The 27,686-nt window shown below is 42.4% G+C and overlaps 4 protein-coding genes across 4 annotated transcripts; 2 read left to right on the top strand and 2 right to left on the bottom strand.

The window, feature by feature from the left end:
- Positions 1–1,624: 1,624 nt before the first annotated feature.
- Positions 1,625–6,670, bottom strand: gpr12 (G protein-coupled receptor 12). Its single transcript, XM_040043724.1, has 2 exons — positions 5,806–6,670; positions 1,625–4,977 (listed from the first exon to the last, which is right to left on the bottom strand). The coding sequence occupies exon 2, from the start codon at positions 4,963–4,965 to the stop codon at positions 3,937–3,939; it is 1,029 nt and encodes a 342-aa protein (XP_039899658.1). The 5' UTR covers positions 4,966–4,977; positions 5,806–6,670; the 3' UTR covers positions 1,625–3,936.
- A 190-nt stretch (positions 6,671–6,860) lies between these two features.
- Positions 6,861–15,060, bottom strand: usp12a (ubiquitin specific peptidase 12a). The gene is made up of 9 exons (XM_040043723.1): positions 14,698–15,060; positions 13,635–13,715; positions 13,344–13,557; positions 11,776–12,011; positions 11,466–11,542; positions 10,908–10,991; positions 10,618–10,815; positions 7,766–7,844; positions 6,861–7,673 (listed from the first exon to the last, which is right to left on the bottom strand). Exons 1-9 carry the CDS (start codon positions 14,743–14,745, stop codon positions 7,572–7,574), a joined length of 1,119 nt encoding a protein of 372 aa, XP_039899657.1. The 5' UTR covers positions 14,746–15,060; the 3' UTR covers positions 6,861–7,571.
- Positions 15,061–16,096: 1,036 nt separating this feature from the next.
- On the top strand, positions 16,097–18,436 carry rpl21 (ribosomal protein L21). The gene is made up of 6 exons (XM_040043725.1): positions 16,097–16,195; positions 16,930–17,008; positions 17,092–17,153; positions 17,406–17,518; positions 18,002–18,152; positions 18,311–18,436. Exons 2-6 carry the CDS (start codon positions 16,942–16,944, stop codon positions 18,398–18,400), a joined length of 483 nt encoding a protein of 160 aa, XP_039899659.1. The 5' UTR covers positions 16,097–16,195; positions 16,930–16,941; the 3' UTR covers positions 18,401–18,436.
- Positions 18,437–25,694: 7,258 nt separating this feature from the next.
- On the top strand, positions 25,695–27,634 carry gtf3ab (general transcription factor IIIA, b). Its single transcript, XM_040044298.1, has 9 exons — positions 25,695–25,896; positions 26,009–26,103; positions 26,206–26,302; positions 26,377–26,465; positions 26,554–26,627; positions 26,701–26,781; positions 26,864–27,096; positions 27,273–27,326; positions 27,420–27,634. Exons 1-9 carry the CDS (start codon positions 25,783–25,785, stop codon positions 27,546–27,548), a joined length of 966 nt encoding a protein of 321 aa, XP_039900232.1. The 5' UTR covers positions 25,695–25,782; the 3' UTR covers positions 27,549–27,634.
- The last annotated feature ends 52 nt before the right edge of the window (positions 27,635–27,686 follow it).

Raw genomic sequence — 27,686 nt, 5'->3', positions numbered from 1 at the left:
CATACGTTTACACAAGATGCTCTTACCGTTTCCGTGGTGTCGCCCCTATCTCCAAACCCAACCCTAAAACACACACGCACACACACATACCCACACATTCGCGGACCCTTGAGCAAGGCTGGGCAATTACCTTTCCTAAGGGATCACATGAGTAACTGGGACTGTTGTTGAAGCTTGAACCAATTTGCTGAATTCTGCTCAAATAATATCACTAAGCTGGACCATATCCTCATTTAGATTTGACAGCATTTCTAGTAGATAACGGTATATGGCGTAAGCATGAATTGAGGATATGGTCCGGGAAGGCCACAAAGGGCACTGGCGGTGGCTCCCGAGCCAGGCAGAACCCCATGTACAAATGAGCGACGAATTAATTGAAAAAGAGAGGAGAGGTGGGGCGCAGAAACAAGAACAAACTGCTTGTAGTGGGGCGGTGGGATTCATATATAGATGGAAAACTCTGAAATTCAGGTAATTTATCTCCAATTTATCCTTTGACGTTGACATGTCCAGGGTGTACCCTGGCAGCAGGGTGGGGCCCTCCACAACAGTCTCAGTTTCTCAGGTTTCCCCTTGGGAGCATTAATTGCCCATCCCTACCCTTGAGTGTTTTGATATTTAGCTCTAAATTAGGTCTTCTCCTGCTTAACTAAGCGCCCATTACTGGCAACATTACCCACCAAAAATAACCGCTGTTTAGTACACAACCTTAAGTACTATGACACCGTGAAACCTTTGGGTACATTAACAGGTGCGTCTACAGGTTAGTATTACATCCAACATCACAGTCGTTTGCCTTTCTTGGATACAAAGCCCTTTTTCACATGTTCAACAATGAAAATCTCAACAATACTGTTGGCTGCACACAAGAGATTCACATTCACCAATGAGAGAAAGTCACGTACCACCAAAACATCTCCCATACGCTTAGCCAAGCCTTCCTAATCATCCTGTAACCAGCCTTGACAAACTGGTGCATATTGAAGCGAGGAAAGTAAAGTCTTAACTGAACAAAGAGTCCACGTTAACAGCCAAAGTGGAGAAATGTCACTGAAAATATGGTGCAACCTTAACTCATCCTGTAGTTTGACTGGCTTTGGTAGCACCATGCACGGTGGGTATAAAGTCCCTCCTCTTCGGCATGCCTTATTTACAGAAACACACAAGTCGAGAGAGTCGGTTAAACAAGTTGATAAATACTACATTCAGAAAAAGGCTTTACAGCGCGGTTAATATATCAAGACAACATCAGAATCCGAAAGAAGTCAAGCCAGACTGAAGTGGAAAAAAATAGAACTTCTCAATGAATATAACAAAATAGACTTTTCTCCAAAGGTAAAGTAACAAGAGTTTGTGATGGTTTGTGGTGTGCCAGTCTGACCTGTCGGTGCTAATCAAATGACTACAGGGTGCAGTCTGACACTGTGCACAAGTTCACATACAAGGGCTACACTCCAATGCTTGGAAATGCTGTCCTTTAACTTTCCTCACTGATCCCACCTGGTCTGAGGCCAGAAAGATTAATACTGGGAGCCCCACAAATCAGGCTCTCTGAGAGTTGGGGGAAGCAGCAAGAAAGGAAAGAAGAGACATTATCTTTTTATTTGGAAGTAGCCTTTTTTTAGCTCATAGGATCATTCAGAGGTCACTTAACGGACACCTGCCTCAACCAGACTAAACTGTTTAACGTAGAGTAAAATATTAGTGATAGAGGAGACAGAAGACACCAGCAGGACTAGGATCCCAGTTCATTTAGAGTCCGTTTCACTTTGGCTTGAGGTGCTGGAGCTCCCTCCAGCCACTGCACCCACCTCCTAGTCCCATCTCCTTCCAAGAAGCTCTACAAACATATAACGAGGCCACTTATTTCAGAATTGACAGGAAGACTTACATCATATTCCTATAAGGTCAGAGGTCAACAGGACTTGATATGTCTCAGACCTACATTATTCCCCCTCTGACCCACACAAGGAGACAGATTCTGGTCTGCTGAGCTGATGGATCACACTCACACACATGCACACACCCAGAGACCATGCAAAACAGTCCCAAATCACACATTTGAGATTACAAAACTCAGGACGGACAGTTCGTATGCTCACAAAAGGCAGAGGCAACAGGAAAAGAAAGTTCACATTTTCACCCCGGTGTGATAAATGATTGAAGACCGATGTAGGGTTGTGGAGAAATGAGGCAGTGGTGTCACTGTGATGAATGAGTAGTTTCATCCTCTTTTTTTTTTTTTTCCCCTCAGCCATGGGAGTGATTATGTGTCTATCATCCATTTGAAGATGTATCTCTGAAGCATCACTCGTAGTTCGCTGAGCCTGTTCTCTGCAACACATCGCCAAGATGGTACTTGACTCTGTAGGAAGAAGTCGCGGTGGGATGCGGATGTTATTGCTGTCTGAGTATTGCTTCGCGTCTAAAAAATAACTACCAATCACAGGCTAGTTATTGCTGAATAGAAAATAAGGACTTGACGATTTCGAGAAGGTTGCAGACCAGTTTTTAAACCAAAATATTCTGGAGAACTAACTCAGAGCAGCTGAGGAGTGATGTGGAATGATCATTATCAGAGCATCTGAAGCAAAATGCTGAAACAAAAACCTCTCCTGTGACCTTGGTGCAATGATTTTAGCTCTTTCAATGTGAGGTACATTATACATAAACACAATTATTTGGGTCATGGCGACATCAGGAAACCACGGCACATTGCCTGCAGCGACCTGTGTGACCTACCACACTGAACTCGGGAAGAGCAATGAGGGACCTGCATGCAAATTAAACCGGGCCATTACATGCACACCTATTAATGAGGTTGAGGCTCTTCGGGAGGGAAACATGATCAAATAAAATAAGTAGTATAATTTTGCTACTCTGGTTCCATTTATTTGATCAGCTGTGTTAATTTCACCACCCATGTTATTCCTCAGCTGTTTTTCTTTTATATGTTTGAAATGTAAATCTCCCCTCAGGAGGTGGAGGAGGAGAGGAGTCATGTTATTTAATCCAACAGGCCTCTATATGGTTTGATGCCTCCATCCATATAATAAAAAATGAAAGAGGGGGCTAATGGGGAAAGTCTCTCAAGTGCTTTGTCTTGGCCCTCAGAGATGCGAGCTGAACTAAAATACCTCCAGAAAGGGTGGAAAAAAGGGATGAGAACATGAGAGAGGGGAGAAAAGAAAGAGGGAGCGGCTTGATTTCTTTCCGTTGAGAACGCAGGGCGCAGATCAGAGAGCTCCGGGTCTATTTATAGCTCTCCGCGGCTGTTTAGCTTTCGACGCACGTTCAGAGTGCAGCAGCAGAGCTGCCGGGTTGCTGCTGCTCCAGACGGGCTTTGCTGTGGAAATGCCTGCGTACTGAGCCGCGGTCGGCTCCCTCCCTCCTTCCTTCTCCGCTCATCACAAACTAATGCGCCGTGAGGTTTTTACACAAACACACACGCAGACACACATGCACACACGCAGGCGCAAACTAACAATTCCTCCCTGTTGGTGGAAAATAAGCACATGTCCTCAAGTGGTCCGGTTCCGCTTAGTGTATGCATGTCTTATATATACAGCTGCTGCCTTTAACATGTGATGCACTCAGTGCTCTCTGCAGACATGAGGAAGGGTGTGGCATGGGTTGAACGGGAGGAAGTCCTGATAGTGGTCTTTATTGGGGAAGACAGTGAGATACTTTGCCCTGTGGTACGTGTATCAAAGAAAAAAATGCCATCTAGCCATCCATCCATGCATCCATTTGGCTGTGGATGATTAACCAATCTGCGTCTGCCACTGACATCTCCAGGCCAGAGCTCAAGCCACAGCCCTCCACTACTGCCCCAGACCTCCTCTGCTGCTGCTCTCTCTTTGGCACTGGTAAGATCCAGTGAGGAGCAGAGCTGACCCAGGTTGCCTCTCTTTCTTCCCACCTGGGTCTGCTTGGTCAGACATCACTCGGAGTCCGTGCACGGTGGGCCACACTGGTGGGAACACAGCCGCAGCACACCAGCCACAGCGCCTTCTGAATCTCCTGGTTCCTGAAGGCATAGATGACCGGGTTTATGACCGAATTGTAGGTGGCAGGCACCAGCGTGGCGTAGGTATAGAGCGGCGGGTACGTGTAGTCAGCGATGAGCGAGTAGACAGTGAATGGCATCCAGCAGGCGGCAAAGGTACCCAGGATGATGGCTAGGGTGGACACGCCCTTTCGGGTTGTGACGTAGTGGGGTGTGGCAGCCAGGAAGTGGTGCTGCAGGGCGATTTGGTGAGCGTGGCGCATCACGATCTTGCAGATCTGGACGTAGAGTTGCAGCATGAGACCGAAGAGCAGCAAGAAGGAGACAGACAGCACGGCGATGTTATTTTTTGTCAGCGGCCGCACCACGCTGCATGTAGCCGCCTCCGCTAGGCAGTTGACCCCTGTGACGGGCAGCAGGCCTAGACAAAGGGACAGGCCCCACAGCAGCACAAGCATGGTGTAGGTGAAGGCCGCTGTCCGCTCTGAGTTGTAGGTGAGGGCGTAATACAATGATAGGTACCGGTCAATAGTGATAGCCAGCAAGCTAAAGACAGAAGCAGAGAATGAGGCCACTATCAAGCCCACAGTCAGCAACTGGGCTGAATCAGAGCGAAGCAAGTAGGCACAGGTGAAGTGCAGTACGAGGCCCAGGCCGGCCAGCAGGTCAGCCAATGCCAGGCTGCCAATCAGCAGGAACATGGGAGCTCTGAGCGCCGGGTTCTGCCAGATCACAAGCACCACCAGAGCATTCTCACAGGCTATCAGAGTCCCAGATGAGCACAGCACAATGTCCCAGGGGTTGACCAGCAGCGGCAGCTGGCTGGGCCGCAGGGAGTCTTCCGGTGGAAGCGTCCCCAGGGTGGTGCTGTTGTCCATTGGTCCACCACCTCCACTGGCCCAAGCTGTGGAATCAGGAGCCAGCCAGCTGGGGGTGACTGGTGGCTCTTCACTCATTGTGCCCCCCGTCTGAAATTGACAAAAACAAATACAGGTCACCCTGATGTTATGCATACTTTGATGGCCAAAAAGAGCACAAGAAGCATCATATAAACCGGCCACAAGTGCCTCTTTTTCTATGTTTTGGGCTTTTTACACGGGAAGACAAAAACAGGGGCTGTTTCATCAGTACTGTCTGCATCATACATCTCAATCCATGCTGTTAAGACCCAGGGTAACTCATTCCACAGACAGTCAAGGTTATATACAGTGCAGGTGGTGCACAGAACTTTAAGAGCAAATTAGCAAACCCTCACATTACCTCAGTGTTGCTTGAATTAAATAAAAGAAAAATCTGTATTTTTCATTTCCATCCTTTTAAAACAATAAAAGCCTGCGCTGAAGAAATACGCTGCTCCATACGGCTAACTGGTATTTTCCTTTGGGAATTTAACCCATGGCTGCTAAGGAGATTATAACACTTTTTTAATGTGGCAAGAGAAAAAAATCCCAAGAGGATAACATAAAGCAGAGCATGCTTTGCAGAAAAAAATCCCAGGCCAAGACAGCCAAATATCGATAAACTACCAGAGGCGATAGCAGTAAGTTAATTCACAGACAAGTCCCGCTCTCCACAACAGAAGACACCGCACCCGTTATTTCAGGAATTGCTTGTTTCTTCCTCTCATACCATAAGTGCCGTTTTATCTTGTGCACCTTGCATAAGAAACACACTGGCTGCTCCACGTCAGCAAAAGGATGCTGTAGGGGGAGGAAAAAAACACACGCACACACACAGGCGGCATCTTTCCATGCATGTCAAGGATGCTCAATAATGCGCCTCCACACCCAGCCTACCTTGACTCTGTGAGCTGAGACGTCCCGGTCTAGATTGAAGAACGACAGCCTGACATTTCCACGGTATCTCACTGTGGACGGAGACGCAGCTCGGGAGAGGGGGATAAATGGAAGCAGAAAAAGAGCGCGGAGCGGCTCAGCCGTTAACGGCGCATCGCTGTGGACTGCGGCTGTGCAGGGAGCAGCGAGCGGAGCAGCGGCGGAAGAGATGAAGAGGAGGTGTGAGTGCGAGGGGGGTGGAGGGGTGATGAAGGAGGAGGAGTCCCAAATGGGCCAGATTGCCAGAGACCGGCTAAACTCAGTTAAAGAGCTAAATGTGTCTAGTCCGTGGCGTCTCAAGGACAAAGACAGGTGTGAAGCGCGCGTACAGGTGTCTGCGCTCTAGTACGGCACGGTTCGCTTTTTCTGACACGATTTCCGTGCAAAGAGCACACATATGATAGTGCAACACTGGATCCTAATCTCATGAGGTTTGATCACCTGATCTGCAGGGTTTTGTTAGTTTCTATGACCCCTACCCCCACCCGGCTTTTTTCTCCTTTTTGCTACCCGACTCGTTTCACGCGTGAAGGTGCTGGATGCAGAGGCTCGGTTTCCTCCCGCGACGCCCTGCTATTCTGGTCCCGTCTGTGCTATTAACAGCTACCCAGATGTGTGTCACCCAACCTCCTCCCGTTCCCGCTGTCCTCCATCTTCTTTGTCACATCCCCTTGCACCTCTGCCTCAGAGACACCTCGTGTGAAGTGAATCGGGTGGGGAGGTGAATACACCTGACTACACTTAACTGACCATGCAGGGGGTAACAACGGCTGTGCGCGTTTCTTTAAAGGGACCTGTCTTTTTGGGCCTGAATGGATTAAAAATAGCTCCTGTTGTAGCGGGAAAGCTGGAATACCAAATAACACCACTAAGGGGCGATGTTGAGTTCCCCATATGAGTCATCAGTGTGCACCTGTGGGACTCGAAAAAGGGAGCACACCCAGCCTCATTCTTACTGGCTTTATTTCTTTTTCTTTAAAACAGAAAATGATCGCTTCACAACAGGCCTTTTTTTCCAAGCAAACCCTCACATTAAGCTTGCCAACACCTACAAAACGGTATCAAAAGTGCACCATAGTGTTAATACGTCTTCTCAAGGTCTAACATTTTCCTATGATAATATTATCTTCTTGTAATATTTATACAAATACCATTCTGTACACTGTAGAAATACACAGCCTGGTGTGTCCTCTATGTGGGACACCCACCCACTCCCCCCAACAATTGATCTTCCTTTACATCCATGATCCTCTCTCAGTACGTTCCAGGTCACAATGTGGGGGGTGAAGACACCAGGCCAATGTTACATCATATGAATTATTAAATACCCATTCAACCCACACCCAAAGCTAAAACTAAAACGCCACTCATACAACCAACAAACATCTGTACAACCCTCATTCAAAGTCTTTTTCTTTTTTAAAAACAATCTTGACACAGTTTGCATTCAGTATCGTCTTATTGTCCGAGCAGCAGCAGCAGCAGCGGATGATGGGCGGGGGGCTGTGGAAGGGGCAGGAAGGACGGGGTCAGGCTGGTACGTATGGGGAATTTCCACGGCTGAGCTGCACTGCTGAGTGTGTAAAAAGCACAGGTATGGATTACAGCTGTGCAGGCAGGTATGACACCGTGCAGGCTGCTGTGGTGCGTTTAAAGTCTGCCGCCGTCCACAGAGAGGAAACAGAGCATTTCTCTTGGGTTATGCAGTAACACACAAGGATCCAAATTTAGTCTCTGGACTGATAAAAGAGGATGTAGCCCGACTCAGAGTTCTTGGAGATTTCAGAAGTGAGACCGTAGAATTCTTCTATGGCCTGTGCATCGATTTTCTGTGGAACAGAAATGGAGAATGATTTTTCTTTAGAAATAGAGGCTTACAGTGAACTCTAAATCACACAAACACACAAATAAACTCGCTCACCTCTACAATATCGTCATCAAACAGCAACCAGAAGTCGTGACTTTTCACAATGGCAATGTAGTGACCCCTGTTTGGACCACTGAAGAGAAATAAAACAGCACATTAGCTCAGCAAAGTCACTTTTAACCATTAAGCCTGACAGCAGATTTATATTTCGGTGTTAAAACTACACCCTACACCCTTATCTGACATCCAACTCCCTGGAAATGTAACAAAACCACGTGATTAGCCTGTTCGGTACTGTTAATTCTTCCTGTGCATTTCCAGCTACTTTTCCACTGCAGTTTTTGAATGAATCAGTAAGAATAACAATCATCACCTCAATAGGAGGACAGAGACGTCAGCAAACTGATGGAGGGAGATTTGCCAAAACGACTCGAGTTTTTCCCCCAACAAGCACTTACTCAGGTCCACTCAGTTTGAGCCATTTTCCCCATTACGACTGATTACCACTTTAATATGGGTGGGGCTGTCATAGAAAGGTGGCCCGAAAGCCCAATGACATAATTTGTATGCAACACAAACCCAAGAGAACAATGGAGGACATCGAGGCTATGGCGTACATCTACCACTTACATACGTTAGTTACATTGTATACTCTGCAAAGATTCACTGCACAAATCTAAAATCAACAGTGACCATCTAAACGTGGAGGTTTGTAATAATACAACAGATTCAGCAGCAAGTGAGAGAAAGGGTAAGAAATGACTTCTACATTACCAATTTATAAGCATTAATGGATTAAAACACTCTGTATATAAAACACTCAATATAAATCAACACTCTTCACTTGAAGTGAGTCATCTGCATTTGTTTGGTTTTCAGACACTTCTCTACTGCTAAGTGCCAAGACCGGTACAATCAAAGCTTTAACTATTAATTATGAAAATGTTAACACGACTGCAAGTAAGTCCGGTAAGTACAACAATATGCCAGGAAGCGCCTCAAGCCCTTTTTTGTATAAAACTGAAATCGAAAGCAGTTATTAATTCTGTCTAACTCGACTAACCTCAGCTTCACCTGTGCAGCTTTGATGTAACACTTTCTATTCTTATGATGCAATAAGCCTGACGAAATGATAGGAAAGGGTTAGAAAACATATCATAATTTGATGTTTCTTAATGTTGCCGAGTTTAAGCAGGCAAGCTTAACAATGCGAGCTTTGAATCATCATTATGAGACCAGTTATTAAAAGTGCCAGCCTGATTGTTATTGTTTAGGTCTCCTTTGTGCCTCTGAAACAGCTGTGACCTGTCAGAGAGCGGACATTGGAGTACACAGTGTCCTGTGGGTTGTGAGGCCAAGATTTATCACATTGAGGGTTAGAGTTTCCCAGGAATACTCTGGGTATAGGTACATCGCAGCTACCAGAGCTGATGGAGCATTTCAGAAGCGGCTCCCCGTGTTGCATCTTTCAAAAACGGTACGGGGTCCGTTTTTTATGTTAGCTGTGTCACAGAGCAAGTGATGAGGACAAGAAATCAGAGAATCCACACACCCACTGTATTCCTGGTTTTAGTCTGTTAGTTAGTTAGTTTTTGTGGTAAGGAGGGCACGCTGACTTGCTGGGGGAAGACTCTTGGTGTACCTTGTTTCTGGTCTTCGGTGAGCATAATGCATAAAAGTAAAATCTAGCAACTAATGTGCTGAAATCTGAAAAGTGGGATAGAGCCTGGGGCTTCCATTACAGAGAATGATTGGCAGACTATGTGGCTGATGCAGTTGCTTCTACCAACTCAGGTTCCTGGAAAGTTTTGCAGTAAAAGCCTGTTAAGATATTTTATGACCCCTAAATATAAGTATGTCCAGACAGGTGGAAAAACAAGTGGCGGATGTGCGGTGAACAGCTGGCAGACCACTACCATATATTTTAGAGTTGCTGTTTATTTTGCTTTTCTGGGAAGAGATAAAGGGCAATATAAACTGTACTTGGAAGACAGACGTTTTTTTTTTTTTTTTGGTACGGTTCATCTCTGTAACATCATGAGCAGTTCACCTGTCAAAGGTAAACACTGAAGTATTTCACTTGCACCCAGTAAGAAGGCAATAAGGAGTAGAAAAGTGAACCCCCAATTAAGAATGACTTGATAGTGTCATTCTTCATTCTCAATAGTGAGTAACGTTCATTAAATGGAAATATTTACTTTCTCTTTACATTTACGGACTAACCAATTTACAAAAAATTGAGAGAAATTGCTGCATGATATAATTGTCGGTTTTATTTCTGTGACTAATCAGCGGCTTTAGCCTTGACCATCAATGTCATGCTACGAATTCATCCCTGGAATTTAGCTCGACAGGAGACAGAAAAACTCAAGTGTAATCTATTATTCCTAAAACAGCTGTGGAAAACTGGACTCTGTTTCAGCATCCATTTGCTGAAAAGCAGTGAAACACCTTGAATAAACACAGACAGACTAACTCCCAGTGACACTGGGTCAAAGGCAGCACAGACATAAAGGAGAACACAGCTGAGCATTGATGGAAACTTAAATGAGCTAAACTTTGTCATATCTACTTTATCTACCTCATTTCCACTTCTACAGCCAGATTAGAATCAGCAGTTAACCTACTAACATGCACGCCTTTGGACCATGGGAGGAAACCGGAGTAGCTAGAAGAAAGGTAGTAACACATAGCAAGCTAACACCACAGGCGCCTCAGGAAGGTTCAAACTAAGGTAACTGTGCTAACCACTGCACCACCCATGCACAAGAGTCTACATGTTGCCCTATGAGATTCAGATGTAATGCAACTTTACTCTTGAGCCTACGGGTTCAAATGTATTTTAATATTAAAACAAAGAATTAAGTGTTTATCTCTCTATACCGGTTATGTGTTCACATACACACCTCCCACAATGCACCACCACGGCGACCAAGTCATACAGCCTCTCAGGATTGGTGGCGTCCCCGGAGGTGTTGAAGAGGCGGAGTTCCAGGGGGAAGACGACGCGATAGGACAGCTTGGTGTAGCGTTGCAGCTGCTCCATGTATTTAAAGCGCTTCAGGTGCAGAGCTAGGATCATCGGCAGCTTCTTTACACGCATCCTACATTAAAAGAACAATGACGAGTGCAACGCTGGATATAAATGTCCAACCACAAACAAAATCATACATTAAAAATGAACCTATACACTGACCTCTTGTGTGCCTCCTGTTTGCTTCTACATTCTTCACAGTAGTATTTGTACTCACTGCACAGTGTCTCTGTGTTACTAAAACCTCTGAGAGGAATCAAAAGAGAAAATCGGTCAATTTTAACTCCACATTTAAAAATACAACAAAATGCAGGGTGTGACTCACTTCCAGTTAATAACAGGCCTTTTTGCAGGAGCTATTCTGACATGAAATGGCCGGTAACAAAAATGTTAATAATAACTTCAGTCTGACTTAAGTGGGCTTCAACAAGATGTGTTAGGAAAGATCTAAAATGGTTGCAGTTACTTGATCTTTTCAATCGAAAGACAGTGAAAATGATCCATTTCAGTTTCCAGGAGCCCAGCCTGTTGTCTCCAGATGGCTTTGTTTTGTCTAACCAACAGTCCAAAACCCAAAGAAACGAAGTGTAAGAAGAAAACAGGCAGCAAATGCTATCTTTTAAGAGCCTGGAACCATCAAATAGGTGTCATTTTTCACAATCGTTGCACGGAGCTACTAATCCTGTTCCTTCAATTGCTGATGCAGCAGTGTTGCTTTACCTGAGGCAGTGTGTGATGGAGGTATTCTGTTCTACATCAACAGAGAGGTCCAGAAAATCCTCATCTTTGCTGCTTATCTGAAAAAAAAAAAAAAAAAAAAAAGACTTGTAAAGGTTAGAATAACTGTTAAACTACACGGTCAGGTCTTAGGTTTTAATTCCTTAAGTTAAACAATGTTTGCACAAAAACTAAGCTCTGTGGTGCCACTGCAGCTTTATCCTTGCAAGCATATTGAACAAATCTGTTTAAGCAACCGTCTTGTTAAGATGATATGACACCTTATGTGTCAGAATGAAGTGAAGAATCTCACCGTTTCACAGGTGAGGCAGCGCGTCTCATTGGTCAGAGTGCCTTGGAAGATCTCATGGACCCAAGTGGGGGCAGGTGTGGCATTGCTGTTGTTGTTCTGCGAGTCCAAAGTGCCATTGGCCAGGCGGCCGTTTGTCTTCTCCTGCTTCCTCTCTTCTTGAAGCAGATCAGCAATAGTATTCAGCAGGTAGTTTAGGAACTCGTGAGCATCCTGCTGCATGTAGTTGTCAAAGAGCTCTGAGGAATAAAAATCGCAACAAAAAGCAGCATTTTTAGCGTTTCTCCAAGTTCAGAAGCAACAACAACAACAAGATGTCTTGCTGTCAGGGGTGGGCGGTATAAACGGTATATTGTTTTGGTCGAAAGCATTGCAGCTACAAACAACATCATCTGCAAATTATGCCGGGCTGCAGTAATAGCAAAGAGAAGAAGCACTTTTGGAATATGGGGAAAGCCAAAACCTGAGCTTCCTCCACTTTCAGCATTAATGTTGAATTCTCTCGCAGCTGCTCTATTCCCATGTTGGTGCAGTATATTAATGACTAACCTCTTATTGTGGATGGATGGATTATCTCAGCTGTTCTCCTGACTGAAGTTTGGTCCGTTTTTAGGATCCTGCCATGTGATTGCATTTGTCCCTAACCACCAGAAACTCTCACGTTAGCTTTCATCGAGTGGAAAAAAGTTAGCGTTCATCCTCGGGCTTCACTGTGCTAATGTTATGCTAACGTAGCTGTGTAGCTAGCGATCACGTAGCACAACATTATATACCAGCTAGTCCAACTTCAGTAACCCTACAAACATCACTGCTGTTTAGTTTTCTGTCTTCATTTATGTTGGAAGTGATAGCAGAGCTGTAGGTTTGAATTTTTTCAGACATCTCTCAGTCAGAACATGCTATATCATGTTTAGGTGGAAACTAGCGAGCTAACTTCCTGCTAACTTCTAACTCTGTTAAATGTAATAAATTCTGTTTTCATGGATGCCTGGATGTTAAACTTAATTGTTACACCTGGTAAAGCAGCAACGCTGATCATTTTATTAAAGATGCAAGAATTTAGACAGTTTTTAACTCTCAGTGATGCCGCAGTGTTCCTTTGACTTTGGGACCTGAAGCAGACGGAGTTTTGGACCCAGATTACTCTGCAAGGCTCCTGACTACGGTAGCTGTAATGCTCTGGCAGTCCATCAAACGGTGCAGCTTCATAGCTTACCAAAGTTGTACTAAAACATTTTTTGACAGATTTCTGTGCACCTTTACTACATAAAATCTGTTCGAGGTCAGTAAGCACAACCACAATTCATACATAAAGCACACTGTCAAATTTTGAGAAAATTAAAGGATTTTAAGTGTGCCTTATAGTTTGTAAAATACGTTATACAGAAGGAAAGAATATATCGCAATATATATCGTTACCGCACATGCTTCAAATTATACTGTGATATGGATTTTAGGCCATATCGCCCAGCCCTACTTGCTGTCTCTGCAGGTCAGCAAATTATAGTTTCACCCTCTGCAATGTCTTTTTTTGTTCCACCAATCTCCCTGTCTGGATCAGTTCCTCTCACCATTCTCTTTGCGCAGTCGTGTGATAAACTTCTTGGGTGGTATGACTCCCACTTTCCTTTTCTGGTTGGCAATGCTGTGAAACAGATCAGCCAGACAGGTAAGCAGGTTCTCCTTCCGTCGAGGCTGACTCCGGTACGCCAAGATCTTCTCCCGAAAAGGCCGGCAGAAGTACAGAGCCTGCAGCACTGAGTTGCAATAGCAAGTGTTTCCAAACTACAAACAAGAGGAAAACCCAATGTGAGCACTTGTCAGGTACAGATGCAACACAGGTAGTGTTACTGCTCACTTACATTGACCAGACCAAAGTAGTGCTCATTGACTGGAAACTGCTCAGATCCAATCTCTTTCTCCAGAGCAGAGGCATTGGCGCCCTGTAAACACAGCAGACAGACAAATATTTTACTGTCCTCAAACAAGACAGATAATTTTCTTCAACACTGCATCCGAATCCCAATGCAAATCCTGTCTTAGCTTCACATTCTCAAGGTCATGTATGCTGCTATAAATGAAAAAACAGTGGGTGCTTAAAGCTCCAAGACCAGCTTTTTTCATATTAAACCTTTTTTTGCCAGGAGTCATAATTCCTTAACTGTTCTTAGACACAACTCAAGTCAACACGAGAAGCAAAACTGAACAAAACTGCATGTTTCAGAACAGAAAACGTTCAATTTCAAAGGTTTCTGAAGTTTACAATGACTCGGTGGCTGCATATGTATCCCTTTGGTATTATTTAGTACGGGTGAAAGGCTAGGACGCGCCGTGCAGACAGCAACAAACTGTGCAGAGTAGATCTGGACCTGGAATGGGTCCACAACTGCGCAGCTAATGTTAAACAATGTCGTCATTGCCCGCGTTAATATTATCTGGCAGATTCCCACGACAACTTGTCTGTTCTCCTCATTGTTTTCCCGTCACATACCGCAGATTAATCCTCGGAAGTCACCCATTATCCAGCTGTGTTTCAGTTGCTGGCAAGCAGAAACACTGGTTTAGCTTTAGTTACCTTCACGTTAGCTAGTTAGCTGTAAATCACAGGTGCAGCAGGTGCACTGTCACCGGGGAAGCTGTGAGAAATGTTAACCAAATAAGTCGTCAAGCTATGAGTAATAAAGCAGCAAGCATTCCCGTGTGCCCGTCAACTGTCGTTAACAAAAAGCGGGGAGCGGAGAAGGCGGTGGGTGGCTGCTTGCTTGGCTGGGCTATAGACGAAAAACTGCTTGGCTAGCACTGGCAGCAAAATTTACTGCTTTCATTTCTAATTCCACGGCTTAAAACGCCAATAGCAGCACAGCCGCGGTTTCCGTACCACCCTATAGTCTGACTAATAACAGTATGAGACTGCCGCGCACTTACCATGGTACAAAAAGAGGCAAATTTGGAGACTGTCATTAGGATTTCCATTCGGCTAGCGCCATCTTCCACCACACCGCAGCGCGCTGACAAGACTGGGCTGGCTCCCCTCGTGAGGGTAGATTCTGCTGAGCTCGCGACGGAAGGTCCAATTGCTCAAGAACGCGAGAGCGTTCTCTGTCGGGTGCTTCCGTTTTAGCTTTAATCACGGAAGTGAGTAGCTTCAATACAGCGTATATAAAAAAGCTTGTGGCTATTGTATTCACACATTATGACATTTCTTCGATGCCTACTCAGATGCAGTTATCTGGCGAATAAAAATCAAGCAATATCACGTGACGTGTTGTTGAGGCCCATGTCACTGAAGAAATTAAAGGTTGACTGAAGTCAAGTGTTGCGCATGCTTACATTGCATCCAGGGCCATTGAGTAAGTCCTCATTGCGTTGCACACAACTGTTCTTCTATCTTCATTTTTTCTTTTTTCAAATAATTTATTTTAAGACTGCCATTCTAGGACAAAATTTAATCAAATTTAATTAAGTAAATACCTAGCGTTAAAATTACCGGAACAAATAATAAATTTGCGAGAAAACACATATGACAGACGTGTCAAACATATAATTCTGGGACCTGAACAGGCCCGCAAAGGGGTTCAGTCTTGCACACTGATGGCTTTTCAAAATGTGAAAATTAGAGGAAGGAGGGTATCAACTAAATTCAATCAGTTCAATAGATAGATAGATGTGTAGTTAAACATCCCTACAGTGAAAGAACGTGAAAAAGATGATATTATCTATATAAAGTTAGTTTCACTGATCCACCCTGCTAATGAACACAATACAGATCTATTTTTACATTTGTTATTATAACCTATATAGGCATTTCAGGTTATGAATTTAAAAATTTGGCTAAAATAATTTAAAAAAATGAATGACACATTGTTCAGTACTAGGAAAATTTGGATTTTTGTATTTTAATATTAAAAAATATACCACAGTCCTAAAATATGCCCCAAAACCCATTTTGTAGTGTTTCCACCAATGTTACTATAGCTAACTAAAGTTAAACATTCATTTGGAAAATATTTTATTTAGGTGAATTAAAATTAAAAACTAGACTTATAGAATAAACACGGAAACAATATCATGCGTTTTAAAAACTATCTAGGCTTATAGTAAAATATAATCAGGAAATATCATATTTGTCCACAGAGCCAACCTGATGATGTCTACTTGAGCGTCTGGAAAGTGTTTTTTTGTTGTATTATATTATTGTATTATTCAGCACTTCATAAATGTGAAAGTCTGACAATTGCCATCCATGTACTACAAAACCAAGACTTCTTCATTCGTCTTCAACCTAGGCGTTACCGCTTGCTCTCTCTCGGTCGTTTTTTCGTTCAGGCAATCTCACGGGCTTCCTGAATCAGCTTCACAAGGCGGAGTTTCGGGGCCATTGCTCTCTCTTTCCGCCGTACCCGCCATCTTGTAGAGACCGGGGGTAAGATGTTCTCTGTTTAAAAGTAGATTTTCATCTATATTATCCCTTCTTACATGCACAGTTTCACTTATATATCCACCGCAGTTGTTCCCTCGTGCGCCACGGTGTTGTTAATGGTTGAAAAGGCGTCACTGGGAGTAGTTTTCTCCGTTTACAGCCCTCCGGTTCAGTAGCGTGGCTCTCCATGTGGGCCTGCCAGGCAGAGGAGCGTTTAATAGAGGCAGTTTTTTGCTCCCTCCGAAACCCTTTTATTCCTACTGAAAGACACGAAACACCGATATTTTACATTTTCATTAAAGCGTTTTTCATGACGTGGCTCTAAAATGTTAGTTACCGCTCAGTATAGCGGACTGAATTGTCCCTGCTAGGCTGTGCATTGCTATGTTTCGTGATGCGCTGGCTATGTATAGTAGTTTTGTAGGCTAATGCACCTCTGTTGTTGAAAGTGAGGGATATTTGGGGTCGTGTATTTTATTTATCGGCTGTTTGTGTAGAAAGAGCTCATTCAGCAGGTTTGTAGTCATGTGATGAATATGAACTTCCACGTGTTTGTTACAATGTTGAAAACAATGTTTTCTCTAAGTGACAGTCGGTCTAATTTCCCATCTGGCGCAGTTAGATGTAAATAAACTCCTTTATTGACTTATATTATTACACACCTGCTAAAATTACGTGTTTGCATTAGTAGGCAATGGTCACACTTACGTGTGTCTAATCTAAGTGTTTTCTCTCAGTAATCAGGCATCATGACGAACACCAGAGGCAAGAGGAGGGGGACCAGGTACATGTTCAGCAGGCCATTCCGCAAGCATGGTGAGTCAAAGTTTGAAGTGCAGGTAAACTGCTCACAAGTGTGTGTATAAAGTCTGTAACGTGCCTTTCCTTCTCTTTCACAGGCCCAATCCCTCTGTCCACTTACATGCGTATCTACAAGAAGGGAGACATTGTTGACATCAAGGTAAGCAAGATCAAAGCACTACCTGACTGAGACACCCCAGTGGTTATGAAGTAAATGTGCTGAGTTCTTTATAAAGTGCTTTGGGAAATGTGCATGTCTTAAAATGTGTTTTAATGACCAAGTGTGCCTAATTCAAATCAGACCTAATTTAAATAAAAGCATCACATGTTGAGCAGCTACTCCCCATGAGAAAGAATTTGACAAGTGGTTTGTGGAAATGCAATTTATAAAACTATTATGATTTTGTTTCAGGGCACAGGAACCGTTCAGAAAGGTATGCCTCATAAATGCTACCACGGCAAGACAGGACGCATCTACAATGTAACCCAACATGCTGTCGGCATCATTGTCAACAAGCAGGTCAAGTAAGTAAGATCCTTTATTTTTGGATGTTTAGATTTGTGCACTTTGAGCTAGCACACACCAGATGACTTAGAACATCTACAAATAAAAGAATCTAATACCTAATCAGAGAAACTGTTGATCAACTTGGCATGGCCGGGTTAAGTCTTGATTCCAACTATGTGATCATTATTGCATTAAATGTCTGCTGTCACTGGTGTGTGTTGGCTCATGCACTTTACCTAGTGAGAGGAAAGATGACCCCATCTTCACTTTGCTACCATGAACCGTTCTGTCCATGGTGGCCATTCATGTGGGGGAAAGCATTTCATCCTTAAGAATCCCAGCATACCTTCCTCTGTGTTGACCTGGGATTTTATGCAGGAGACATTTGGACATTGAAAGACCATTTTCGCAACACAATTAAAGGAAACGTTACCATTGCCCAGTTTCTTTTTTTTCTTTTTTTTATATAAACTGTTAATTGAAATTGTTCACACTCACAGAGGCAAGATCCTGGCCAAGAGGATTAATGTGCGTATTGAGCACGTGAAGCACTCAAAGAGCAGGGACAGCTTCCTGCAGCGCGTTAAGGAAAATGAGCGCAAGAAGCTGGAGGCCAAGCAGAAGGGCACCTGGGTGGAACTGAAGCGCCAGGTATGAGCCGAGTTTATTGTAACACGTGAATAGAGAATTGTTAAAGCCTGAAATATTCAAAAAGTAAAAAGACCACCCAGATGTGTAATTTGAATATAATTAGATTTATTAAAGGAGTATTTTTGTGCTTCATTGTATTCATTTTCCTGTCTCCTCAGCCTGCTCCTCCTCGTGAGGCTCACTTTGTCACCACTAAGAGAAATGAGCCACAGCTGCTGGAGCCCATCCCATACGAGTTCATGGCATAAAGTGCTTGATTAAAATAAAAGATATTTGTACACACACTCCTTGCAGTTGTGTCATCTGTTCACACATTTGATAATGTATTTCTGTGTCATGATGAGCCATCACTCAGTGATGATTCTCCTCCTTTGATTGCTCTAAATGAAATAAAGAGAATTTCATTTCACCGGCGAACTGAGAGTGACTGGCACACATGTCACAAGCATTTCACATCTGCACAGCTGTAGCTGACAGGTTTCTACTAGTTTATATTTCCCCTGTGAGTACACAGAAGGGTAAAGACAATATGGGCGTTTACACCTAAATGCAATAGTGAGAATAATCTTAAATATCGTAAACTTGCTTTCTGAAGAAAGCTGTATGTCTGGATTTGTACACGATCTCAGTTAGATCTGTGAAAACCAGACAAACTTCCCCTGTTCTGGATCATGTGTATCCATATCTTCTCAGTAATGCCAAACAAAAGTAATAAATTACAATTTGTATAAAAAGGGGTGCAGGGTAGCACTGTTGTGTCACCGCAAGAAGGTCCTATGAGCAGGGTTTGACTCCACCATCTGTCCGGGGATTTTCTGTGTGGAGTTTTCATGTTCTCCCCATGTTTGGTGGGTTCTCTCTGGGTACTCTGGTTTCCTCCCACAGTCCAAAGAAATGCACTTAGTGGGGTTAGGTTAATTGGTAATTCTAAATTGTCCATATGTGAGTGTAAATGATTGGCTCTGTAACAGGGCAGCAACCTGTAAAGGGTTGCCACCCCACTTCTTGCTCTGTGGGTAGCTGTTTCCCTGATAAGTGGAAGGGCATTGATAAAAGGGGGAATGACTTTAAATGAGTAAAAGCGATGGCACTGATTATACAACAGAGAAAAGCTCAGTTTTCTGGAGGTTTTTAAGAGCTAAATTTATTATTGTCATAACGATTGCTCAATTACAGTGTCTGGCAACACCAACACTACGTTAACACTCCAGACCTTAAAAAAAAAAAGAAGCAACTTTTGGTTTGAAAAGGTGAACTCGGAATGCTGAGCATTTCTGTATATAAAATTAGCAAATAAATAAATAATGACATTTTCAGCTATCAGTTAATCTATAGTGTTGTTTTTTTAAATTATATTTACCACTTATCTAATTATTTATGATATTATTATTATTATGTTATTTATCATTCACTGGTTTGTCACTACAGACCCATTCACTCCTGCAAAGCGTGAAAGCAAGCCTCGGTTTCAGAGTCTAAATTGTTGTCACGTGCTTATTAAATGAGACAAAACAGCTTTGAATCTTGCAGTTTAATTTAGTGATACAGAAACAGAATGCATGTATCACTCATTAAATATCATCAAAGTGGAGAAAATGAAGCCAGAGAGTTCCCTGGGAGAATTAAAAAATAAAAATGGTGATTAGGTGTGTGCAAGTTAGATCGGGCAGGCAAATGAAAATGCATATCAGGTCTCAGTCAGGTAGCTGGGTTTCTACTGTTTAGACAGTAGGTGGCAGTGTGCACCAGGGTGTGTGCTGAGCTCAGCCTGAAGGCATCAAGCGTGTGGCTGGACAGATGAACTAAAGTGTGCTGATGTATCATATTTGGTGAATGTGAATTTTAAGTTTTCGTTAACTTATAATTTAGACTTTAGCCTTTTTTTTTTATCTTATTACTCACTTAATAGATAAAATCTGTGGTTTAGAAGCCTTTGAATAGCAGTTTAAATTCTTAGCATCTATTAACAAGATAATACTCTAACAATAGTTACTGTATTTGTTCCTGTTGGAAGCCAATGAAGTCTTTTTTACACAAGTAAAAATGAAATAAAGCAGGATATAACATTTTCAATATTATATTAGATAATACTAGATTCTAGTACACTTGGATGAATCTACAGGGAGTTCATAATTATGATGTTATCTGTTGAATTCATCTCAAATCTAAAGTATTGACCTGTGAGAAAGATTTTTTTTGTATTATTAGATTAATTACTAACAAGCCAAATCAATAAATTTAAACTTCACTTAAAAGATTCAGAATACCATATATTTATGTTTTGCAATATCCGGGCTGGACTTTGGGCCATTACAACATCTTGATTCTTAATTTTCAGCCATTTTATTGTAGATTTGCTGGCGTACCTATGAGTTGCATGAATCGGTCTCGACCCAGCTTTAGCTGCGGGACCGATGGCCTTGATGTGGAACAATAATTCAGAGTCAGGGTAAAACACTGGATTAGGTCCTGTGGGTGGAAGCCCAAAGCATCACCCCTCCACCACCATGCTTGACAGTCGGTATGAGGTGTTTGTGCTGATAAGCTACCAGCATTATGTTATCAGCATTATGGCCAAACATCTCCAATTCGGTCTCATCTGCTCAAAGGACATTGTTCCAGAAGTCTTGTGGCTCCTTCAGAAGCAACTTTGTTGGAAAAGTGCACTTAGTTTGTGACAGGACTGCATAAAGTCACATGAAAACTTTTTTTTTCCCCACACTGTATGTTAAGTTATGTGGTTCATAAAAAAAAAGGATATTTTAAACAATCATAAAGTTTCACTGTTTGGCAGCTGACATATGACCCCCCCCCTGCCCGGCTGAATACAAGAATGTGTACACAGGGTCATGCCTATGTAAGTGTTTGTGTGTCTGTGTGTGGACCGCTTGATGTGGGCTGTTTAATCAGTGGAGGCTGAATGGCTGGCTGGTTACGTGACAAATAGGTTATCTCATCCCACCTCAGTGCTCTACCTAATATTTACACAAATTAGGACCAGTTTACAGAGATATCGCCCGCAAGGAGGAATGAGTTCAAGGGACTTTAAAAAAAAAATTACTTCTGTAGTTGTATTATCCGAGTTTGTATTTTTTTTTTTAAAAAGAGAAAAAATACTTGTAGAAGAATTTGTAAATAAAGTGTATACTTCTAAAAGGGTCATTTCTGCCTATCCATAACCCTGCAGACCTGAGGTCATGATATTCATGCATGGACGTTATCAGGCCATTGTAATACGTGTCCAACAACCTGAAAAACAAAATGTAATCAGTCAATAAGCAGGCTGGCAGCCAAAGCCTTTGGTATTGATTGGAAAGGTCTGGAATTGACTTGGAGTGTCTAGATAAGAGAAATGGCATCTATGCAGATATTGGCTGAACATTTGAATTAAAAATTAAATATTGGTCCTCTGACAAAGGCCACCCCAGGTTTTTATGAATCAGATTCATGCTTTTTGGTGTTTTTTTATTCTCAGCAAAGGAGACGATGCAAAAGCTGACAGAGCAAATTCAATAAGACTTTGTGGTCACTAACCAAAGAGGGATGTCTGTGATTTTTTGGCTGTCCGCTTCTATTTCATTCTGTGATTTTCACCTCAAATACAGAGCCTGTGTGTGTGTGCTTGTTCTCACAGACACACACGGAGTGTCATGTGTGGCCCTGACTCATAGAAGTTACTGATTGAGGAAACAGAGTGTAAATAGGAGAGAGAAAGCAAGCGAGAGGGAGGAGGGCAGAAAGACGAGGCCTGTGGATAAAAGCCGCGGAGCACTATGAACTCCTTAATCACACATTTGACACACACAGATTGAGTCTGTCAGCTCAGCCAGCAGCTCGGAGCAGCTGTATCGACCCAGGACGTTACATATTAACCACACACACACATACACACACACAAACAGCAGATAGTTGGTCATGGACACAGACAAGAGTTTTATGCGGAGAACTTACATGGCAAGATATGCAGATATGACATTTCACAAGTATCTGCTTTCCCACTTTACCTGAATAACAAAGAGTTAGTATTATCTTTGAGATTTATTTGGTTAATCTGCCCAGGGTTTGAAATCTCTCAAAAAAAGTAAAAATGTCCCAATAAGCTCTATTCCCATTGTGATTTATTCTCTGAAAAGTGGTAGCTGTGACTGAAGGGAAGTACTGGAAGAAAAAAAAATCAAAAGAGAAACAATTGTAATAAACAAAACACACCGTTACTGCTTCAATGGGAATTGAGAGGATAAGTAGCACTTAATAAGTGTGACTGGCTCTAGAAAAACAGATGAAGTTTTACTAGTTTGTTGGTGTGGAGCATTCAGGTGCATGTTAGTACAATGCCAAGAAAAACATCTGGAATGATTTTGGAAAACAGCTTTTGCTGCCCATCAATCTGGTAGCTGTTATAAGGCCATTTCCAAACAATCTGAAATCCATCGTTCCACTTGTTTTTCAACATTTGCCATGATTTCCAGTCTTCCCAGAAGAGGACAAATGTTAAAGTTCATGACAGCACAATTAGAAAAACACTGAACGACAATGGCTTGTTTGGAACGGTTGCCAGGAGGGAGCCTCTAATACCTAAAAGAACATGCTTAACAAGATTAAGTTTGCATAGCCACATCTAAACAAACCACAAAGACTTCTTAAGTGTTTTATACAGACAAGACCAAAGTGGAGATGTTTGACTGTAATGCACAGCACCACATTTGGAGAAAGTCAAACAGCACGTCAGCACGAACACTTCATACCAGCTGTGAGCACAGTGGTGGAGGGGTCATGATTTGAACTTGTTTTGGACCCACATCTGTTTAATAGTTAAAGAATAAAAATAAAAAACTTAAAGCACAATGATCCCAAGCAAAACAGCAAATCTAAAACAGAGCGGCTGAAAAAGAAAAGAATCAAGATGTTTCAATGACCCAGTCAAAGTCCAGACATCAACCTGATTGAAATGCTGTGGCGGGACCTGAAAAAAAAAGACAACATTCCACAATGGCGACGTGAGAGACAGGATAAAGTAATACAGAAGAAAAGCCCTGAAGTTGTTGCTGCTAACTGTGATTCTACAAGCTCCTGAGTCACGGGGCACACTTAGTTATTTGTAGCACTGCAGTCTTTTTTTTTTAAAGGGCACCTTTCTGTGTGTTGTTGGCTTTTATCTGGATTCACCCTGATGATTCAGAGTATTTCCTAACAGATTCAGCGATGGGTAGATCCTCCTTGCATGTGCTCTATGCTGCTTCTCAAAAAAATAAATAAATCAAAAACAGGTAGCTAAGGAAAAATGAAGGAGTTCTTCCATTTTCATGATTGCGATTGAGTAAATGTAAAAAAGATTCATAAGAGAATATTTAACTATACGTGCAGTAGACTGTATTGCTGCTGAAACGTTGATGTTAGGGGTATTTCATGTTCCAGCTGCTTTATTTATTTATTTTTTGTAACTATTTTTTCTACTTATCTGTAACATTATTAAACTTGCTTAAAAATCTTATGTAAAAATGGAAGTTAGCTACAGTTACTTCAACCTTCTGCTTTAGCCCAGAGTTCTGAAATAACTGAGTTAGCTACTTTAGTTGCTGTGCTGTGAGGAGCCCATGTGAAATTCCAGTGAAAACCAACAAAGGATATGTATTTTTGCCATATGGGTGAACTGGCGGTTTTCATTGTGATCTTATTCCCATCTGAGGCCTCATCATCCCTCTTATTCTCCCTGTTCTTGGTTGGAAAAAAAGACCCTCGGAGATTGTGAGACTAATATCAGAGAATGTGATGCAAGTGTGAGTGTGACGGAGTGTTTGGGATAGGCCTGAAGGGCTTACAAAAGCACAAGAAAATCCCACTGCAGGTCAAACATGCAGTATCTGTGGGTGTGATAGGTGGGGTGAGAGTCTGTGTGGTTATCAGAGACAGGTGTAGGCACGGCCATACATGTAGGTATTGGGCCAGCTGTATTGATTCCGTCCCTGACAGCACAGGTGGCGGTGGTGTTGGTAGTCGGGGGAGGAGCCGGAAGAAAAGAGGGGGACATTGATAACAGTGTCAACTGACCCCAGCATGCTTGCCTGAAGCGTGGGAGGGCATTGAGGTAACGCCCAACAGGCTCTCAATAGGCCTTATTCACAAAAATCAGTCAAAGGTTTCACATGAGAGCACGGCATGGGCGCACAGGGCGATCTGTAATGTTTAGACAAGCAGATAATGTCACTGGATTGTCAGTGAATGATTTTTTTTAAAGCCTTAAAATTTGGGCTCAATTTATTTAAGGCTTAAAAATGTGTGAAAGAACACTTTTGTTCTATTGCAACACTGGATTTATAAAATATCAAACATCCTGGGTTTATTAAGTACAGTTTGTTGATATAGTGTCTCTATATTATTTGGATACTGCTGTATAATTTGGTTGGGACTTCTGGTAAAAACTGCTAGCAAAATTTCAGGGCGCTGGCAAGATGAACTTTTGGCCATTTACAATAGAAATGTGCTTAGAAAGGCTCATTCTATTATTAATTGTGTGAACCATCCACTTCACAGTGAGTTTGAGTTGTTGCCTTCCGGCCGCTGTTTTAGAGTACCTCCGAGGAGGACTAAAAGACTCCAGGTCTCTTTTATCCCTACTGCGTCTTGTCTCCTTAATGGCAAATAATTGTCCTTGAACTTTCTATCATTATTATTGTTATTATTATTTTATAGTATTGTTCTGTTTATTTTTATCCTCCTGCTGCTAAACTAATTTCCCCTTGTGGGACAATAAAGAAATTGAATTGAATTGAATTTAGCAATTATATATATATATATATATATATATATATATATATATACACACACACACACAACTTAAGTTACATGTTTTTACAAATGCTAACACTTAAACCACCAAAATGAGAAATTCATATGTTAAAAATATTTTTAAAATTAAAGTGTGACTAATTTTATTGAATACACACACACACACACACACACACACACACACACACACACACACACACACATATATATATATATATATATATATATATATATATATATATATATATATATATATATTTATTTGCACTAATGTCTTCTTTTCAAAGGTGATTTGATTTAGTTTCAGGTGTGCTGCTTACAAAGGAGCTCACTGAAGAAATATTTCAGACAACCATAAATCACACCAATCACAGAGCCTTATTGGAGGGTTGATAAGAGTAAGATTAGTGGAGTAAATTCAATGTGTGTGTGTGATTAATGGAGACAGGCAGTCGCCTCTCTCTGGGGCTGTGTGCCACACAGCAGATCAGCTGATAGAGAAACCTACTGCAAGGACTGCGGGTGACATTTTTAAAGCCTGTATCAATCATTGCAGAGGAAAGACTCTTGGACTTTTATAATGTTTGAGTATCATTGGGTCTAAATCATTTTCTAGCATCTTACATGCTAAATTAAGTAACCCGTAAATGTAGGTGAGTACAGAATGCTTAACATTTTATCATTTCATTGAGGCACGACACCCCCTTTTGCCTCAATTGGTACATTCCAATCATATAAATTAAATACACCAGATGTTCTGGAAGTAGGTCACTCAGTGTCCTGCACCTACGAAAAGAAAAACAAAAGTTTACTCCTCGGCCACACCTGACATCTCTTATTTAAGATGGGGGAGAGGTTGCAAAGTCAAAAAACTTATGTTTGCTCATTTTTTGATTGTAAAGCTACATTCAGTAAACCGTGGAGGCTTGATGCTCACCTTTGCAAACACACAGGATTGGTAAGTGGCTCAGAAATGCTAGAAGCATGAAACAATAAATAGCTGATGTGAGAATTGAATGCGGCGGATTGAATGGCTGCTAAGTGCTCCCTGGCCTTATGTTAAATCTTAGAAACCATTCTCCTGTGAGAGCTGTGACAAGAGCTTCTGCACCCGCTACCAACTCACCAGACATGAGCTCAGTCACAGTGGGGAAAAGCCACACAAGTAAGCAAGCAGTTTGTGCCTAAATGTCAAGTCATTATGTTAAAAAAACAAAACAAAAAGGACTTTTGATTGCTCTGAACAGTTACCTTCTTTGCGCTCCAGGTGTCCGGCTGATGGTTGCTCCGAGGCCTTTGTCAGGAACGCCAGCCTGAAGAACCACATGGCCCGAGTCCATCAGCAACAGGAAAAGCGATTTCAAGTATGGCTAGGCTTATTTTCTCTTAAGTTGTCCTGTGATTTTGTTATATTTGTTTAATTCTGCTGCTTTTTCAGTGTGATCATCAGGGCTGTGAAAAGGAATTCAACAAGAGGAACCAGCTGAAAGCTCATCAGTGTGAGCACCAAGAGAGTCTGCCTTTTCAGTGAGTGGCTGATGCAAGGACTTGTTTTTTGTTTTGTTTTTTCCATGTATTTGACCATTTCAAATTTAACCTCGTATTTCTTTTCAAGTTGTTCCTTGACTGGATGCACGAGAGAATTTCTCACTCTTAAAAAACTGAAGCATCATGAGAAAATACATGAAGGTAAGTTGGTACCAGAGCAGTGAATTTCTCTTAAAGCGTGTGCTCAAGTAAAACCTCTGTCTTTCTGCGGCAGGCTACCCTTGTGAGACTGAAGGGTGTCCTTTTCAGGGAAAAACTTGGTCAAATTATCTGAAGCACAGAAAAGAACACAAAGGTATAAATGAAACTCTAGGAAGCACTGATGCCATGTGACTCTCATGCCAGCTGTAAAACGCTAACTACTCCTCTGGTCTCAGACAAGGTGCTGTGTGGACGGTGCAACAAGCTGTTCAGCAACTTCTGGTTCTTGCGCCTGCATGAGCTTCGCGTCCACTCCGGGGAAAGGAGAATGTTTCCGTGCCCCAAAGAAGGTTGTGAGAAAAAGTTCACTCGCCGCTTCAACTTGGAGAGCCATGTGCTGGGAGACCATGAGGGGAAGAAGCCCTTCAGCTGTGCTGTTCCTGGCTGTAACAAGAGCTTTGCCATGAAGGTGAACCTGCACTTCAGTGTATAGAATTAAATGTATAACTTTCAAGCCAGTGTTGTCCTACATTGTTTTCAGTGATGAACAACTTCCTGTAACCTTCATTATATATGGCAGGGCTTTTCTTTTTCTTCCCCAATCCAGAAACTAAATTATTTTCTCCTTGCTTTGCTGTTAATTAGGAAAGCCTGTGGCGACATGGAGTGGTGCATGACCCAGCAAAGAAAAAGCTTAAGGTACTATTGACCTTAAAATGGATTTGGGGTGATGGCTTTTCCCCACATTGTCCTTGAATATGTTACAGCATTGGTTCTTTACTCCTCTTCCAGAAACTGCATCCTAAAAAGAATCGGCCCATGGCACAGCGGGCTGGACCGGCAGCTGCAGCTAATCAAGCGGAGGCCAACGAGCTTGCTGCAAAGCTACACAGCACAACTCTGGAGAATAACAGACCTTGAGGCTGCGTTAAGATCTGGATGTGTTCTTTAATGATGAAACATCACGTTTCTGTTTTTGTTTGAATAAAAGCCTCATCAATGCACTATTACTGCAGCAATGCTTCTATAGCTGTTGGTGTAATATGCCAAAATGGCTTT

Source organism: Simochromis diagramma, unplaced genomic scaffold (assembly GCF_900408965.1).
Source record: "Simochromis diagramma unplaced genomic scaffold, fSimDia1.1 OVJJ01000602.1, whole genome shotgun sequence".
Classification (NCBI taxonomy): domain Eukaryota; kingdom Metazoa; phylum Chordata; class Actinopteri; order Cichliformes; family Cichlidae; genus Simochromis; species Simochromis diagramma.
This window is presented reverse-complemented; position numbering and strand designations above follow the sequence as displayed.

Bases quoted from the DNA above. Each gene is read 5' to 3' on its own strand.
- gpr12 (XM_040043724.1), bottom strand. From the start codon at position 4,965: ATGAGTGAAGAGCCACCAGTCACCCCCAGCTGGCTGGCTCCTGATTCC.
- usp12a (XM_040043723.1), bottom strand. From the start codon at position 14,745: ATGGAAATCCTAATGACAGTCTCCAAATTTGCCTCTTTTTGTACCATG. The intron at 13,716-14,697 runs GTAAGTGCGCGG...CTGTGTTTACAG, and splicing joins TTGCCTCTTTTTGTACCATG to GGCGCCAATGCCTCTGCTCT. The intron at 10,816-10,907 runs GTCAGTGTATAG...CTTTTAATGTAG, and splicing joins AAACAGGAGGCACACAAGAG to GATGCGTGTAAAGAAGCTGC.
- rpl21 (XM_040043725.1), top strand. From the start codon at position 16,942: ATGACGAACACCAGAGGCAAGAGGAGGGGGACCAGGTACATGTTCAGC. The intron at 17,009-17,091 runs GTGAGTCAAAGT...TCTCTTTCACAG, and splicing joins CAGGCCATTCCGCAAGCATG to GCCCAATCCCTCTGTCCACT. The intron at 17,154-17,405 runs GTAAGCAAGATC...ATTTTGTTTCAG, and splicing joins GAGACATTGTTGACATCAAG to GGCACAGGAACCGTTCAGAA.
- gtf3ab (XM_040044298.1), top strand. From the start codon at position 25,783: ATGGGGGAGAGGTTGCAAAGTCAAAAAACTTATGTTTGCTCATTTTTT. The intron at 26,303-26,376 runs GTATGGCTAGGC...CTGCTTTTTCAG, and splicing joins AACAGGAAAAGCGATTTCAA to TGTGATCATCAGGGCTGTGA. The intron at 26,782-26,863 runs GTATAAATGAAA...CTCTGGTCTCAG, and splicing joins GCACAGAAAAGAACACAAAG to ACAAGGTGCTGTGTGGACGG.